Below are 18,828 nucleotides of genomic sequence, written 5' to 3'. Positions count from 1 at the left end.
ACAGATACTGACACAAAACAATATTCACAATTGTAATGAATAAAATACACAATATTTTGAAAACGAACCATAAATTATATCAAATCCTTATCATAATGGAGAGTGTCATTTTGAATAAACATTTGTGCTTGATTTCAACCTGAATACATCCAGCACAGACTGACTGACTGACTGAGTTTGGTTTTATGCCGCTTTTAGCAATATTAAAGCAACATCATGGCGGGGGACACCAGAAATGGGCTTCACACATTGTACCCATGTGGGGATTCGAACCCGGGTCTTCGGCGTGACGAGACAACGCTTTAACCATTAGGCTACCCCACCGCCCCTTCCAGCACAGAACTTTATTGTACAGTTTGTTTTTTTAGCCTAACCAAACAAAACATGAAACTGACGGTAAGTAATTCCTCATATAAGACAATAATGACTCTCCAAACTACAGATATTTTCAGTTTAAAGATGTCTCTAAACCAGCTACAAACTTCACACTGAACAGCATTATGTCCATTTGCGCACTCTAATAGATGAACTAATCAGAAAGGTGAGAATTGAAACACAATCCAGTAAACAGAAGGTGTTCAGTATAATTAATGTTGTTCCGACATTTGTTGATCATGTACAAGTGTACCCTATGATTATACAAAACTGCTTGTCCTCAGATACCAACTCCATACTGAGGCAATTAGAAAATATCAGGGCTTACTGGGATCTCGAACTTGTAATGTTACTCAATTATATGAAATTACTACCGGCATAACTTGCTGTATAGTGTGACAATGCCATCTATGACCCGACAACTCCTAATGTGTGAACCTTCTCCAGCTAAGCAGCTGTTTCATTATTGCTATTTAAAATGACATTGGCTGCAGCAAGGGCCAGATTGTGTCAAAATTACCGCTGATATTGTGTACACAAATTGAAAATATGTAACACTTAATTCTAATGGTACAGGCTGGCACTTCTGGGTGAAATATTCCAGGAATATCTCAGGACACTGGCAACAAGCATCACATGACATGAAGAGCTGTCCACTTACAATAAACCCTATGTTTCTAACACTTATTTGACTTGCCCTGAGAGTTCATAGCTAGTCCTGCTTGAACATGACAAAAACTGTCAACTGTGTCCATTTCCTATCAGTTTTAATCCGCTCCAGTTTTTTTGCGAAACTAAAGACGATAATATTTGGAGTCCTCTTCCCTCAAACTAGAAAGAATCTATCTTGATATAATATCCTTCTGACTTTAGTTTTCAAAACATTGCTGAACTTCAGATCCAACAACCATTATGAACCCCCATGTCTAAATCGTCAAGTATATGATCTGTTATTCATGTTTCCATGAAGTTCGTAACGGAGCATATTTCAACACATTCATACAACTCAAACTGCCAGCACAGCAGCCAATCAGTACAGCACATCTTCCTTGCCAAACGTTCGCACACACTGATCCACAATCGACAGCGCCACGGTAGCGGCGTCGTTCAGTAATATGGCAAACTCGTTCTCATTGTAGCTGCGGACTTGAAGCTCAGGAACAGAAAATCCGGACTTCTTCACCCTGCTAATGACCTAGATCAGAAAGGGAGGAACATGGATGATTAACAGTCAACAATACATAGTCAGGGCAAAACCACTCCCACCAGAATGAAGCCTGTTATCCCTATGAGTTAAGCATCCAACATGGACAGCCCAGCACAGGGGTATTTCCTACAGCTTGTAGTAGGGCTGCGCAATATAACCGGTTTACCGGTATTTACCGGTTCAGATATGAAAACGATACGTATTGCGATACGCTGATCGAAAACCAGTACTTTGACATGCATTCGGAAATCTAAATTGTTCAATTCCTTGTTTTATTTGTGCCAAACATTATTTACATTTTTATTTTGTCATGATTGAAAGTTTTTATTAAAGCCTAATCAAGCATTGTGATTTTGTTGTGTTTTTGCTTTATATATCAAGCATTAATTCGATAATAAGTAGGTTTTTTTGTTAATAAAAAACTTCTTGAAATATATTGCAATACATATCGCAATACATGCTTTCGCATCGCAATATATCGCAACATGAAAATTCCCTGCAATACCCACACCTAACTTGTAGTATCTGGAATAATGTTTGAGAGTTGCAGTCTGCCTGATGTTATTAAAGATATCCTTCGGGTCAAGTGGAATTTTGTGTCTATTCAGTTTTGCTAACGTGTTATCAAGATTTGGGCAGTTTGTGAGAAATAGCCATTATTCTGCAGTGCCATCCATTCCAGTGTTGATAAGTCATTGAGTTTGGTTTTAAACTAATTTGAAAAATAGTCCAGTTATATTGCACAATGTCAGCTTGAAATGTCACGAAAGCCTGACCCTTGACCATTTGAAGAAACCCATTAGGCCAGACCAATTTAATTTCTTGTTTTACGGATTTTTGTCCTCAGAAAACCTAAAGGCAGGAGGGAAAAAATACAAATAAAATCACCAGTCAATGTAATATTCCTTCTAAATACTCAAAGTATGGTACTTTTGGCAATTTATGAAGTGTATATGGGGCAAAAAACAATCTAAAAACAAAATTTCTTGCATGTTTACATGTTTGGCCAATAAAAACATTAGGATTTTATTTTTGAGCGGGGAAAATTCTTTTCTTTTTTTTTTCTTATTCTTGAAAAAATACGATAGGCGGATCCGTAAAACAAGAAATAAAATTGGTCTGACCTTAGCATAGGTATTGTTCTGAAGACATTTTGGATGTTCATATACTGGTTGTGTCACTTGAATACACCCGGAGATGAGTATGAGTGCACATGAAATGTGAAGTTGTTTAAGGGTATATAAGATGGTGGTAAACCATACACAGGCACATTCGTTCTTAGGCATTAGACTTGTAGGAATGATTCGTTTTGATCTTGTAGCGTTAGAGTAGTGTCTTTGGGGCGATACATTGTGTACTTGTATCTAGAATGTTGTAGTGTTAAGAGGTTAGACAATTAGTGGTATTTGGACGTTTCATTCAAAGTTCATTTTCTTCACTTTAACAGAATCACGTTTAGTTGATTATAAATCAACCACAGTTTTCTCGCTTGTAATAATTGTCATGTTTAGTTCCCTGTTTAGGTAAAAGGTAAGTGTTCGAAATTTAGTTGATTAGTTTTCAGTTACCATTTTCAGATCTGCTCTGATCATGTTTATTCCACTGTACAACAGGTATGGTGCAGACAAACCTATAGAGGCAGAGAACTGGGATTCAAACCTGTGATCAAATATTTCTCCAATACCTAAGGGAAGCAACTCTGCTTATCCATGCCACTAAGGTTATTATGAAACCTGAATGATGATGGATGATGATGATTATTAGGACCAGGATGTAACTGCTCATTCTGTACACAGAATCCTACCCTGCGAACCAGGCAGTTCCCATAAACATGGTCACTGCGTGGAGTAAGATAAGCACATATAGCTGGGTACCAGTTTCACAAATGGATATTTTCCTGACACAGTCTTCGTAGATGATAAGGAAAATATCGCAAAGTCAATTTTATTTAATTTGAGGTCATATTAATGGAAATCTTACCCTGACTACAGGGTTAGAAAGCCTCTTGAACGATTTAGGACTGTTATTGCTATGATAAAGCGGTTGGGATGCAGACTACAGACAGTAGCTATTCTACTATTTCACTCTTACAAGGTGTTACTGGGATTTGATACCTGGAAAACTGAACATGCGAAACACCATCAATTCCAAATGAATGACCAGACTACAAGAGTTCAAGCAGAGAAAGAGTACTGAAAAGGTGCTGAAATGTTTTCATTTTACAAATCAGTAAGGGTTAATTGTCTTCATATTTGCAGGTATTATTGAGTGTTTGATACCTGAAACATTTCATTCGCAAAACAACCAATTACATCTAGTCATCAAATAATCAATAGCATATATTTCATAACCATGTTTTCTGGTGTCACTGGGTATAAAAATTTCTGAAAATTTAATAAAAATCCCCACCAATTCCAAATGAGTATCTAGACAGTATATAATCAAAGCATGTTTTTCAAAACCATATTTACATTTGAAGTTTTAACCAACACTTTTGAAGAAACAATGTTTCAGTTTTTCAGACAAGGTACTAGGACTTTAAATAGAAGCTGTGGACAGCTTGACATTCCCCTGGTGGGCCGGCCATGATGGACGCCTTGCAGCAGTGCAATGCCCCCTGATGCTTTACTCTGTCAGAAAATAAACAAACTGAAGAGTTAGACGTTAGTTGTAGGAAGCAAACAAACAGCATGCAAAACAATGTTTGGAAGTACAGAAACGTGCATTTGTGACCCTAGGGTATTAGCAAGTTACTACAGTAGTCAACTTAAAGGTCACATGCAACCCAAAAATCAAACATAATTAAAACACAATTATCACTTCTTCATGACATATTATATGCATTGCTGATTATGAAAAAACAAATAAACAAAATTATAAGCGTATAATCGCAAATCAAAAGTGCAATATTTTGTACTTGGGTTTACCTGCCTCGAAACGAAGCAGCCGGGATACCGAACCCAGTCAGAGCGGGTGGGTGTGCACTCAAGTGTAACGGCTGGTTCATTAGCAGATGCCGCCTGCACGGGTCATTGTGTGTGTATATATAGAAAGTTGGGTTTTTGTAAATACATGCTCATTTTTTGTGTATAACATTTTGCAATCAACAGACATCATAACATGTCATGTGTTCAAGTATCACACCTGCCTGTCTGTGTAATTACATAATGTGACAGAGACCGAACTCGGGCCATAAATCATTGCGTTTTGTTCATGGTGTATAGCCTGATTGGTGTTAAGTTCAAATTGCATGTGGTCAGTGATCGCAGTTGTGTATTGGATATTGTCATTAGCAGACAGGCAGGCAGACACACTGATGTCAATAAAACAAGACATTGAGTTTTGTCTGTGACAGCGACATATCTATATCACAGTTAGAAATCGTGTCAACTCTAAATAATGCTTTTAAGTATCGAACTGAGAAAGTGACTCGAGAAGAAAAGCAGGTGGTGAAATAGACAAATGAAATTATATAAACAGTTTATTTACTGTCATAACATACAAAAAGCTCGCGCCTGTGAGATATCAACAAAACATTATGAAACTAGCTCACACCAAAGACTTCACCGAGTATTCACCAGACAGCCCGCTTCCAAGTTGCTCGAACCTATTTCACTGCGCACGTGCTATGAGCGCAGTCAGCTGTTGAAACCCGTATTCCCCAGAAAAGTCTGGGGAAAATTAGTGAAACGTTTGAACTCCGATTTCGCGCGTTTTTTCATCGCGTTATTTTTCAACTTTGTAAGTTGAATTTGCATTTTTGACGCTTTGTTTCGGTAAGTCCATACTGAAAGGTATCAGAATCTGCAAAGTTGTGTTTTACGTTGCATGTGACCTTTAATAAACACTGTGTCTGTGACATCAATATTCCAAAATACAAGCAACCTTCATCCCAAGGTCTCATGACGTTATTTCTAACTTCCTCTCAAAGATAATAATAATAATGTGTCCATTTATATAGCGCCAAACTCCACACTAGGTATGCTCATAGCGCTAACAATCAAGGCACAGCACATTATTACCCCAGATAACCCAAGCTGCCTGTTAGGCGCGCTAGAAGGTTATAGTCATATGACTTTTTTCCACCGGGTACCCATTTTCCTGCTGGGTGAACAGAGACAATTTTGAACAAACTCACTTGCCTAAGGTGAGACCACATGGGTCACATGTGCTTTGTTGTGGGGCAGGACTCATGTCCTAGAAACTCTCAGAAGTCAAGCTGCCAAACACGGTCACCCATCCAAGGATTCTCCGAGCTCGACGCTGCTTAACTTCACCAATTTGTGACCTGAGCTTTGAGCACAGGACCACGCGCCACCACCAAGATGTACTCATTATTTACAGACCGCCGCCGCCATATAGCTGGAATATTGCTTAGTACTGTGTTACACAACAAACCAACCAACTCAGTACCAACTCACAAATTATTTTGTTTCTAATTAGCCATACCAGTTTATCGTCTTGAGACTGAACCAGAACAAAATATAATAAAAGAAAATATTTGTAAAAAACATGAAAATTTTGTGTTGCTTTTAGAATCCCTTTTCCCCAAAAGTGACATCATGGGATGAATCATGACCTGCTCAAAGCCTGGCCCCAGCAAGCAGCAAAGGTCAGTCACCAATAGGAATTTAAACAGTCTCAATTCATGTACACATATCATGTCTAATTTGACAGATTGGACTTGGACTTGTATATTCCTGATATCAGGTCCAGCAAAGAGGCTGAGACTTTTATCCTTAGCAATTGTAATTGTTATATATAGTGTTCAAAGAACTCAAAGTTTGAGGAAATTCCAGAAATGACCAGAAAGATATACCATGATTTTGAAGATGATGGTGACAATATTTGTTTAACCATCAGGGTCTTCTTCCACAGTGGTGCAAATATACAACTAAATTACGACAAACTCAACCAAAATAAAGATAGTAAGTGTGCAAGCTTTGGAAGTTTTGCATAATGCAGATTTACATAGTAGGAACGTCAATGTTTCATATGCATCACCAAAAATGCAAAAATATTGAAGTCAGTTCTTAAATAAAGCAATAATAAGAATGTGTGTGTCTATATATATATATGTATATATATGTACACACATATTATATATACATTATGTTTTCATTATATATTAATGTTCAGTTCTAGGATCACAAACACATGCTACAAATCATAACCAAGGCAATCAACAACACAGTTAGCATGCAATAGTTAAAGGGAAGTACTGTCAACATGAAAATCTTCTACACAAGTCAGATCATTAACCACGAACATGTGGTCACTTGTTTTGGATATTGTACAATATGTTCTATATTGTACTTGTTTTGGATATTCTACAATATGTTCTATATTGTACTTGTTTTGGATTTTGTACAGTATGTTCTATATTGTACTTGTTTTGGATATTGTACAGTATGTTCTATATTGTACTTGTTTTGGATATTGTACAATATGTTCTATATTGTACTTGTTTTGGATATTGTACAGTATGTTCTATATTGTACTTGTTTTGGATATTGTACAATATGTTCTATATTGTACTTGTTTTGGAGGTTTCTCAGTTCAGATGAATGAACTTTAGTTATTCCTTGACATTTTCATAATTCAAAAGATGAGACATGGAGACATTTTATGTACATCCCTTTAAATATTGTTGATGATTCATTCTGACAATTTCCAAAATCTCTTCTTACAAGTGTATCTTACTTATGTAATAATGAACATGACAAACATGTTCGTGAATAGTGGCAGATTTGCTGACAGTCTGATGGAAGTCGACAGCCCACCAGCCCCAGTGACTGACTGTATGTTTCACAATAACTTTGACTGAAGTTGTTATATGTGACATGTGACACTTGTTTGCTGTTAATAAATTTTACGTTTATTAATAATTTCAATGCCCATTATAAGAAATGTTAAATCTGAAATGTGTGTTTAATTATTATTCTCTGGGTCCTGTGAATATTCAGTGGGTCAAACAGACATCTGAAACTTACAGACCCCAAATGTCTTGTTACCTTGAAACACCATTCGTCAACACTGCAAACATGTCTTATTTCGAAACAGTGGTATAAATGTACAGATGAAGCGAACGTCCTACATCAAAACAGTGTAATAATACACACATAAAAAGATCTCAGTACTTTTTACCTAACTTGTTCACTTGTTTACTCTCAGTGTAAGATACCATGGCCAAGAAAAGAATTGGAAAATGTCAATGAAAATACTTCAGTACAAAAACCCAGGAAATATATTAAAAATCGTGCAACAAAAGAAAGTAGGATTAGCGCTGAAATGAAGTTATCACATTAAATATGTATCACAATAACATGAATGTTAAAACTGATTCACATTGCTGTTACCACGGCTACCAATATATTTGATCACAGGAATATTTACACAGAAGTGTGGTGCAAGACAAGCAGTGTGCTCACAACATGTAGACAAGGTTGTCAAAGACTGGAATACAAGGAGCCATCTTGTGCCTGGATTGAGAAGGCCATCTAAGCGCAGCGCCTGTTTTTTGAAGTACGGGAATCGCAACAGTTATAGAGCTAGATTTCCTTATAGAACTAATCCCTAAAACTCATCAGTGGAAGGCTAATAAAGTACAGGTGATCAAACATGCTCAAAATACTTCCACTGTTGTGATGGTCTGGGTCTCTCTCTATGACTGAAGCAGCTTTACCGGTACTACAAGACTGTGAACATTCAGAATGGGATGGGCTTAGTACAGCGCTGCTTATCTGGTGGAACAGTATACGAGATATTTCACTGTAAGTCAGTGAACCTATCTGGTGGGACAGTATACAGGATATTTCACTGTATGTCAGTGAACCTATCTGGTGGGACAGTATATGAGATATTTCACTGTTTGTCAGTGAACCTATGTGGTGGGACAGTATACGGGATATTTCACTGTATGTCAGTGAACCTATCTGGCAAGACAGTATACGAGATATTTCACTGTATGTCAGTCAACCTATCTGGTGGGACAGTATACGGGATATTTCACTGTAAGTGAACCTATCTGGTGGGACAGTATACAGGATATTTCACTGTATGTCAGTAAACCTATCTGGTGGGACAGTATACAGGATATTTCACTGTATGTCAGTGAACCTATCTGGTGGGACAGTATATGAGATATTTCACTGTTTGTCAGTGAACCTATGTGGTGGGACAGTATACGGGATATTTCACTGTATGTCAGTGAACCTATCTGGCAAGACAGTATACGAGATATTTCACTGTATGTCAGTCAACCTATCTGGTGGGACAGTATACGGGATATTTCACTGTAAGTGAACCTATCTGGTGGGACAGTATACAGGATATTTCACTGTATGTCAGTAAACCTATCTGGTGGGACAGTATATGAGATATTTCACTGTATATCAGTGAACCTATCTGGTGGGACAGTATACGGGATATTTCACTGTATGTCAGTGAACCTATCTGGTGGGACAGTATAAGAGATATTTCACTGTATGTACGGTAAGTGAACCTATCTGGTGGGACAGTATACGAGATGTTCCACTATATGTCAGTGAACCTATCTGCTGGGACAGTATACGAGATATTTCACTGTATATCAGTGAACCTATCCGGTGGGACAGTATACGAGATATTTCACTGTATGTAAGTGAACCTATCTGGTGGGACAGTATACGGGATATTTCACTGTATATCACTGAACCTATCTAGTGGGACAGTATACGAGATATTTCACTGTATGTCAGTAAACCTATCTGGTGGGACATTATATATGAGATATTCCACTGTATATCAGTGAACCTATCTGGTGGGACAGTATACAGGATATTTCACTGTATGTCAGTGAACCTATCTGGCAGGACAGTATACGAGATATTTCACTGTATGGCAGTGAACCTATCTGGCGAGACAGTATTAAAGCAAGACATACCAAACACTCTCAAACATTGACAAGCTACAACACATGGAGCACTCAGTGATAGCAGTCAAATCTGTAGCCTAAACTGCTAGTTGTAGCAACTGTAGCCTAAACTGCTAATTGTAACATCTATAGCCTAGTAGTTGTAGCATCTGTAGCCTAAACTGCTAGTTGTAGCATCTGTAGCCTAAACTGCTAATTGTAGCGTATGTAGTCTAAACTGCTAGTTGTAGCATCTGTAGCCTAGTAGTTGTAGCATCTGTAGCCTAAACTGCTAGTTGTAGCATCTGTAGCCTAAACTGCTAGTTGTAGCATCCGTAGCATAAACTGCTAGTCGTAGCATCCGTAGCATAAACTGCTAGTTGTAGCATCTGTAGCCTAAACTGCTAGTTGTAGCATCTGTAGCCTAAACTGCTAATTGTAGCGTATGTAGTCTAAACTGCTAGTTGTAGCAACTGTAGCCTAAACTGCTAATTGTAGCATCTGTAGCCTAGTAGTTGTAGCATCTGTAGCCTAAACTGCTAGTTGTAGCATCTGTAGCATAAACTGCTAGTTGTAGCATCCGTAGCATAAACTGCTAGTCGTAGCATCCGTAGCATAAACTGCTAGTTGTAGCATCTGTAGCCTAAACTGCTAGTTGTAGCATCTGTAGCCTAAACTGCTAATTGTAGCGTATGTAGTCTAAACTGCTAGTTGTAGCATCTGTAGCCTAGTAGTTGTAGCATCTGTAGCCTAAACTGCTAGTTGTAGCATCTGTAGCCTAAACTGCTAATTGTAGCATCCGTAGTCTAAACTGCTAGTTGCAGCATCTGTAGCCTAAACTGCTAGCTGTAGCATCTGTAGCCTAGTAGTTGTAGCATCTGATGTAGACGACCTCCGTTATCATGTACACAAAGCTGTATTGTATTTCTCAGTTGTGAAAGACATTTACGGGCATTCGGTTAAGTCATGCAGTGTCATGCAGTGTCATGCAGAATGACAACCGTGTCATTAGCTGGAGACTATAAACACTGACAGACTAACAGCATATGGACAACATTCTCCTACATAGACACGCTTACAAAAACCTTTGATTATGTGAACAAAATAAGACACATATGTCCCAGGTGAACTCCAAAAGTCACAACTCGTGACATCATACAGACTTCTGTGTTCATTATGTACGGGCCTACAAGGCTTCAAGCTGGTGAGCTATTCTACAACACGTGAAGAACAAACATTTATATAAAAACATTTTCCCTGGCTACGCGAACAATCCATGCCATCTGATGCAGACTCAATCAATCAATCCATACTGTCAATCAATCAATAAATCAATACTGTCAGACAATCAGTCAATCAATCAATAATGTCAGTCAAACTAGACTGCCAGACTACATTTCCAATCAGTAAGATACACCACTCAAAATAAGTCAACAACAGAATCTTTCATATGACTTAAGACAATCTGTCATGGCCAGACAATCTGTCATGGCAAGACAATCTGTCACGGCAAGACAATCTGTCATGGCAAGACAATCTGTCATGGCAAGACAAACTGACTGTAGTAATGAAAGAAATGGTTGTTTCTTCTGTTGAGTAGTATACATGATCACATGTGAGATGACATCCCTTCTACTATTGCTATACAAGCCAGGAGCAGATCAACAAAGCCTGGAATCAGGCTGCCTCTCAATACTCTCTACTGCCCTCTATGCCATGCAGCCCTACAGCAGCACTGTCCTCAAGCAAAAGACAATAACTAAATCACTGTGTTATGTATACATCGGATATTGTTTGTCTGTTGTCTGATACCACACTCGGCAATGTTCCGGCCATCCTATGTCAGCCTGTGAATATTCAGGTCTGGGTCAGACAATCTAGTGATTGATGTTATGAGCATGGTTCAACGTTATTGAGTTACGATGATGCACTATCAGTCAATCAAGGCCCTAAGTCTGACACGCAGATCAGTTTAGTTGCTTCTTCCAACCATTTACAGTTGTCCATAATGACTTTGGTGACCTTCTCGCCAAACATGTATCGATTGATCTGATTGGGTCTGGACTGCTTTTAACCACTACTGCTCCGGCCTGTTTTGCAATGTGAAACCCTCTACACTAAGCTAGGCCTCAAGCAAGGCACAAGTTCGTCTCCACACCAGATCCATACATGGATAGCAGAAATACTCAAAGGCAAAAGTAACTGTGCACATGTTCATGTTTAGTACACTGTATTCTTTTAGAGGAACAAAATAGAAATTCAAAACTTCAAGCTTAATTTTTTTTATATATTCTATATGTGCTTGCCTGGGCAGATGGTTCCTGATCGCAAGGTTGATGCTATGAATGCCTCACTGTACTAAACAATATTACTGATCTACAGTTTTTTTGTGTTAAATGTAAAATAAGCAGTCTGCAAACTTACTTTTATGTATTTGTTAATAAGAATTGACTTTAATGTGTTTTATGAGGATTTTACTGTATTCACACTCAGTTTTTTACAATTACATACTCACAAATGCAAAAAGTATTTAGTTAGTCTTAAGTGACAAAAAGCTCTCATTACAAAACAACCAAATCATTTCCTTGAACAGACAAGAGTCACTGTTAGTTTTGCCTTTGTAGACGTGGGAGTGACTAGAATGTTGGAGAGGCAGATTGTGGGGGGTGGGGACAACTCACCTCCTGCCCCAGGGAGCAGACAGAGGACGACTGAGGCTGGCCTTGTGGGGAGTGGCAGCGGAAACAGTTGAGTGTCTTGTACACGATGTTGGGGAACTGACAGTGGAAGAAGTAACCTGTTAGATCCGTCAGTGGGTCTTGGAACGCCAGGTCCGCATCAAAGTGGATCAAATGACCTGCACAGAACAGAAAATGAGTGAGTTTGTTGTTATGCCACTTCTAGCAATATTCCGGCAAATATCACTGCGGTGCGCACCCGAAATGGGCTTCACACATTATACCCATGAGGGAATCGTACCAGGGTCTTCGGCGTACAATCGAACGCTTAAACCACTTGGCTACCACACCGCCCCCAGAACAGAAAATGAAACTACAGTAAAACATGGTTATGTAGAACATTAATAAAATATACTTACAGTTATAACAAACTTTTTAAAGTAAGTAAGAAATCACGAGTATTTCATTTACAAAGCTATGCAGTGGAAGGGTCTAGGCCCTCCTCTAGCCAGATCCCAACACCTACCCTTGTAGCCGATGTGGGAGTTGGGGCCCTTGGAGATCTTGGCCAGCCACCACAGGAACACATACTCCAACTGCATCTTCATCAACCTCGTGAACTTCGTGACGCTCGGTACCAGGCTCTTGAGGGGCTTTAAGGTCAGGGCCTCTGGTTTCATCACTTTTGGCATCGGGATGGAGAACAGACCTGCATAACATAAGGGGCAGTTAGCAATATCATCGGGATGGAGAACAGACCTGCATAACATAAGGGGCAGTTAGCAATATCATCGGGATGGAGAACAGACCTGCATAACATAAGGGGCAGTTAGCAATATCATCGGGATGGAGAACAGACCTGCATAACATAAGGGCAGTTAGCAATATCATCATGATGGAGAACAGACCTGCATAACATAAGGGGCAGTTAGCAATATCATCGGGATGGAGAACAGACCTGCATAACATAAGGAGCAGTTAGCAATATCATCAGGATGGAGAACAGACCTGCATAACATAAGGGGCAGTTAGCAATATCATCGGATGGAGAACAGACCTGCATAACATAAGGGGCAGTTAGCAATATCATCGGGACGGAGAACAGACCTGCATAACATAAGGGGCAGTTAGCAATATCATCATGACGGAGAACAGACCTACATAACATAAGGAGCAGTTAGCAATATCATCGTGACAGAGAACAGACCTGCATAACATAAGGGACAGTTAGCAATATCATCGGGATGGAGAACAGACCTGCATAACATAAGGAGCAGTTAGCAATATCATCGGGATGGAGAACAGACCTGCATAACATAAGGAGCAGTTAGCAATATCATCGGGATGGAGAACAGACCTGCATAACATAAGGGGCAGTTAGCAATATCATCGGATGGAGAACAGACCTGCATAACATAAGGAGCAGTTAGCAATATCATCGGACGGAGAAGAGACCTGCATAACATAAGGGCAGTTAGCAATATCATCGGGGATGGAGAAAGAGACCTGCATAACATAAGGGGGCAGTTAGCAATATCATCGGATGGAGAAGAGACCTGCATAACATAAGGGCAGTTAGCAATATCATCGGGATGGAGAACAGACCTGCATAACATAAGGGCAGTTAGCAATACATCGGGATGGAGAACAGTTAGCAGTTAGCAATATCATCATGACGGAGAACAGACCTACATAACATAAGGGGGCAGTTAGCAATATCATCGGGATGGAGAAGAGACCTGCATAACATAAGGAGCAGTTAGCAATATCATCGGGGATGGAGAACAGACCTGCATAACATAAGGGACAGTTAGCAATATCATCGGGATGGAGAACAGACCTGCATAACATAAGGGGCAGTTAGCAATATCATCGGGATGGAGAACAGACCTGCATAACATAAGGAGCAGTTAGCAATATCACCATGACGGAGAACAGACCTGCATAACATAAGGGGCAGTTAGCAATATCATCGGGATGGAGAACAGACCTGCATAACATAAGGAGCAGTTAGCAATATCATCGGGATGGAGAACAGACCTGCATAACATAAGGGCAGTTAGCAATATCATCGGGATGGAGAAGAGACCTACATAACATAAGGGGCAGTTAGCAATATCATCGTGACAGAGAACAGACCTACATAACATAAGGGGCAGTTAGCAATATCATCATGACGGAGAACAGACCTACATAACATAAGGAGCAGTTAGCAATATCATCGTGACAGAGAAGAGACCTACATAACATAAGGGGCAGTTAGCAATATCATCGTGACGGAGAACAGACCTACATAACATAAGGAGCAGTTAGCAATATCATCGTGACGGAGAAGAGACCTACATAACATAAGGGGCAGTTAGCAATATCATCGTGACAGAGAACAGACCTGCATAACATAAGGAGCAGTTAGCAATATCATCGTGACGGAGAAGAGACCTACATAACATAAGGAGCAGTTAGCAATATCATCGTGACGGAGAAGAGACCTACATAACATAAGGGGCAGTTAGCAATATCATCAGGATAGGAGAAGAGACCTACATAACATAAGGAGCAGTTAGCAATATCATCGGGATGGAGAAGAGACCTACATAACATAAGGGGCAGTTAGCAATAGCATCGTGACAGAGAACAGACCTACATAACATAAGGAGCAGTTAGCAATATCATCGGATAGGAGAAGAGACCTACATAAAATAAGGAGCAGTTAGCAATATCATCATGACGGAGAACAGGCCTACATAACATAAGGGACAGTTAGCAATATCATCGTGATGGAGAAGAGACCTACATAATATAAGGGGCAGTTAGCAATAGTGAGTGAGTGAGTTGGGTTTTACGCTGCTTTTAGCATTATTCTAGCAATATCACAGTGGGGGACACCAGAAATGGGCTTCACACACTGTACCCATGTAGGGAATTGAACCTCGGTGTTCAGAGTGACAGGCAAATGATTTAACCACTGGGCTACCCCACTGCCCCCAGTAAACAACAGCATTGTGATGGTCATAATCCTATAGTTACTGCTGTGTAGACCAATAGACATACAGCCTACAGTCATCGACATACACATCTTGCAGCAATGCATCAGCTAAAATGCAATCTGTCATAACAGCTTCCCAGCCAGTAATCCTCCAGTTATGGAGCTGTATCAACACAACTCAAGTTCCGCTGTGTGGTGGACAAACTTCATGGCACCACTTTGTCTGAAAAGGTGGACTCACACAGGTCAGCCTGTCGAATCGATATGCCAAATCTGACCGAGTCAAATCGTGTGAGTGATTAATACAATTCAACAAACGGTACAAATCAGCCAAACCCACGCCCGTGTCATGAAAGTGTGTAGAGCATGTTCTATTTATGCAGCAAGTTGGATGTGGCGCGGCCAATGAAACTTGCATTTTTCAGTCACGTGAAGTTAATGATTACATGCTGCGCAGAAATATGGCTGCATCTATTTTCAAAGAAATCACAACTCAATTTTCACAAGACAAAATGGTGCATTTTGTGGCTCATTATTGAGTTTTTAATGAGATGGTTGTATGCTCTGTGCATTTCAGTCTCACCTTTAACAGTTCCATCTTTCTCCAGGGTGATGGCAAACAAGTCTCGAACTGGGAGTCTGTAGAGAACTTCTGCACGACGCAGCTGACCCACGCGATCTTCATATGCAGGAGGTTGGTCATGAGGGAGGCAGGAGGTGTGTGGTACAGCTGGAACAACAACAGGTACATGAGAACATCGGGCTACCACCAGACACTTAACAACAGGCACATCAGAACATCGACACCACCAGGTACATCAACAGGTACATCAGGCTACCACCAGGCACATAACAACAGGTACATCAGGACATCGGGCTACCACCAGGCACATAACAACAGGTACATCAGGACATCGGCTACCACCAGCACATAACAACAGGTACATCAGGACATCGGCTACCACCAGGCACATAACAACAGGTACATCAGGACATCGGCTACCACCAGGCACATAACAACAGGTACATCAGGACATCGGCTACCTGCCAGGCACATAACAACAGGTAACAACAGGTACATCAGGACATCGGCTACCACCAGGCACATAACAACAGGTACATCAGGACATCAGCTACCACCAGGCACATAACAACAGGTACATCAGACATCGGCTACCACCAGGCACATAACAACAGGTACATCAGGACATCGGGCTACCACCAGGCACATAACAACAGGTACATCAGGACATCGGCTACCACCAGGCACATAACAACAGGTACATCAGGACATCGGGCTACCACCAGGCACATAACAACAGGTACATCAGGACATCGGCTACCACCAGGCACACATAACAACAGGTACATCAGGACATCGGCTACCACCAGGCACATAACAACAGGTACATCAGGACATCGGCTACCACCAGGCACATAACAACAGGTACATCAGGACATCGGCTACCACCAGGCACATAACAACAGGTACATCAGGACATCGGCTACCACCAGGCACATAACAGGTACATCAGGACATCGGCTACCACCAGGCACATAACAACAGGTACATCAGGACAACAGCTACCACCAGGCACATAACAACAGGTACATCAGGACATCGGCTACCACCAGGCACATAACAACAGGTACATCAGGACATCGGCTACCACCAGGCACATAACAACAGGTACATCAGGACATCGGGCTACCACCAGGCACATAACAACAGGTACATCAGGACATCGGCTACCACCAGGCACATAACAACAGGTACATCAGGACATCGGCTACCACCAGGCACATAACAACAGGTACATCAGGACATCGGCTACCACCAGGCACATAACAACAGGTACATCAGGACATCAGGCTACCACCAGGCACATAACAACAGGTACATCAGGACATCGGCTACCACCAGGCACATAACAACAGGTACATCAGGACATCGGCTACCACCAGGCACATAACAACAGGTACATCAGGACATCGGCTACCACCAGGCACATAACAACAGGTACATCAGGACATCGGCTACCACCAGGCACATAACAACAGGTACATCAGGACATCGGCTACCACCAGGCACATAACAACAGGAACATCAGGACATCGGCTACCACCAGGCACATAACAACAGGTACATCAGGACATCGGCTACTGCCAGGCACATAACAACAGGTACATCAGGACATCAGCTACTGCCAGGCACATAACAACAGGTACATCAGGACATCGGCTACTGCCAAGCACATAACAACAGGTACATCAGGACATCGGCTACTGCCAGGCACATAACAACAGGTATATGAGGACATCGGCTACCACCAGGCACATAACAACAGGTACATCAGTACATCGGCTACCACCAGGCACATAACAACAGGTACATCAGGACCACGGCTACCACCAGGCACATAACAACAGGTACATCAGGACATCGGCTACCACCAGGCACATAACAACAGGTACATCAGGACATCGGCTACCACCAGGCACATAACAACAGGTACATCAGGACATTGGCTACCACCAGGCACCTAACAACAGGTACATCAGGACATCGGCTACCACCAGGCACATAACAACAGGTACATCAGGACATCAGCTACTGCCAGGCACATAACAACAGGTACATCAGGACATTGGCTACTGCCAGGCACATAACAACAGGTACATCAGGACATCGGCTACCACCAGGCACCTAACAACAGGTACATCAGGACATCAGCTACTGCCAGGCACATAACAACAGGTACATCAGGACCACGGCTACCACCAGGCACCTAACAACAGGTACATCAGGACATCGGCTACCACCAGGCACCTAACAACAGGTACATCAGGACATCGGCTACCACCAGGCACATAACAACAGGTACATCAGGACATCGGCTACCACCAGGCACATAACAGGTACATCAGGACATCGGCTACCACCAGGCACATAACAACAGGTACATCAGGACAACGGCTACCACCAGGCACATAACAACAGGTACATCAGGACAACGGCTACCACCAGGCACCTAACAACAGGTACATCAGGACATCGGCTACCACCAGGCACATAACAACAGGTACATCAGGACATCGGCTACGACCAGGAACAGAACAACAGGTACATCAGGACATCAGCTACCACCAGGCACATAACAGGTACATCAGGACATCAGCTACCACCAGGCACATAACAACAGGTACATCAGGACCACGGCTACCACCAGGCACATAACAACAGGTACATCAGGACAACGGCTACCACCAGGCACATAACAACAGGTACATCAGGACATCGGCTACCACCAGGCACATATCAACAGGTACATCAGGACATCGGGACGTAGGCTACTGGGCTTAGGACTGGTTAATAAAAAGCAAAAGCAACATTGTTTATCAGTTAAAACCATGTCCCAACAACTCCAACCTTGGCTCTTAGCATCACTTTCAGAAGATGTTAGTGTTACCATATACCATCATATGTTAGTGCTTTTATAACCAGAATATTACTGAGTGAGTCAGTCAGTGCATGCATATGTGGCGTGCGTGACAGCAAGAGAGAGAGGGAGAGAGAGAAAGTGAGTGAGTCTGAATGAGGTCTTGAGGTTAACACTGCCTTGAACAGTATTCAAGTCATTACACTGTGTCAGCTTAAAGTGGTGATAAAGTTTGTGGTCATGCATGT

At 41.3% G+C, this 18,828-nt stretch overlaps 1 protein-coding gene across 1 annotated transcript in view; it reads right to left on the bottom strand.

Annotated features, from left to right (window-relative positions):
- Positions 1–328: 328 nt before the first annotated feature.
- LOC124271956 overlaps positions 329–18,828 on the bottom strand; it is a gene marked incomplete at its 5' end in the record, with an annotated part of 34,106 nt that continues 15,606 nt past the window's right edge. Inside the window, 5 exon segments of the mRNA XM_046707126.1 lie at positions 329–1,570; positions 12,158–12,333; positions 12,681–12,863; positions 13,243–13,261; positions 15,724–15,870. Of these exon segments, the coding sequence (XP_046563082.1) occupies positions 1,406–1,570; positions 12,158–12,333; positions 12,681–12,863; positions 13,243–13,261; positions 15,724–15,870 (690 nt within the window).

Source organism: Haliotis rubra, unplaced genomic scaffold (assembly GCF_003918875.1).
Source record: "Haliotis rubra isolate DU_JTF1 unplaced genomic scaffold, ASM391887v1 Scf1649, whole genome shotgun sequence".
Taxonomy (NCBI): Eukaryota; Metazoa; Mollusca; class Gastropoda; order Lepetellida; family Haliotidae; genus Haliotis; species Haliotis rubra.
Note: the sequence above shows the minus strand (reverse complement) of the source record. Positions and strands in the feature narration are given on the sequence as shown.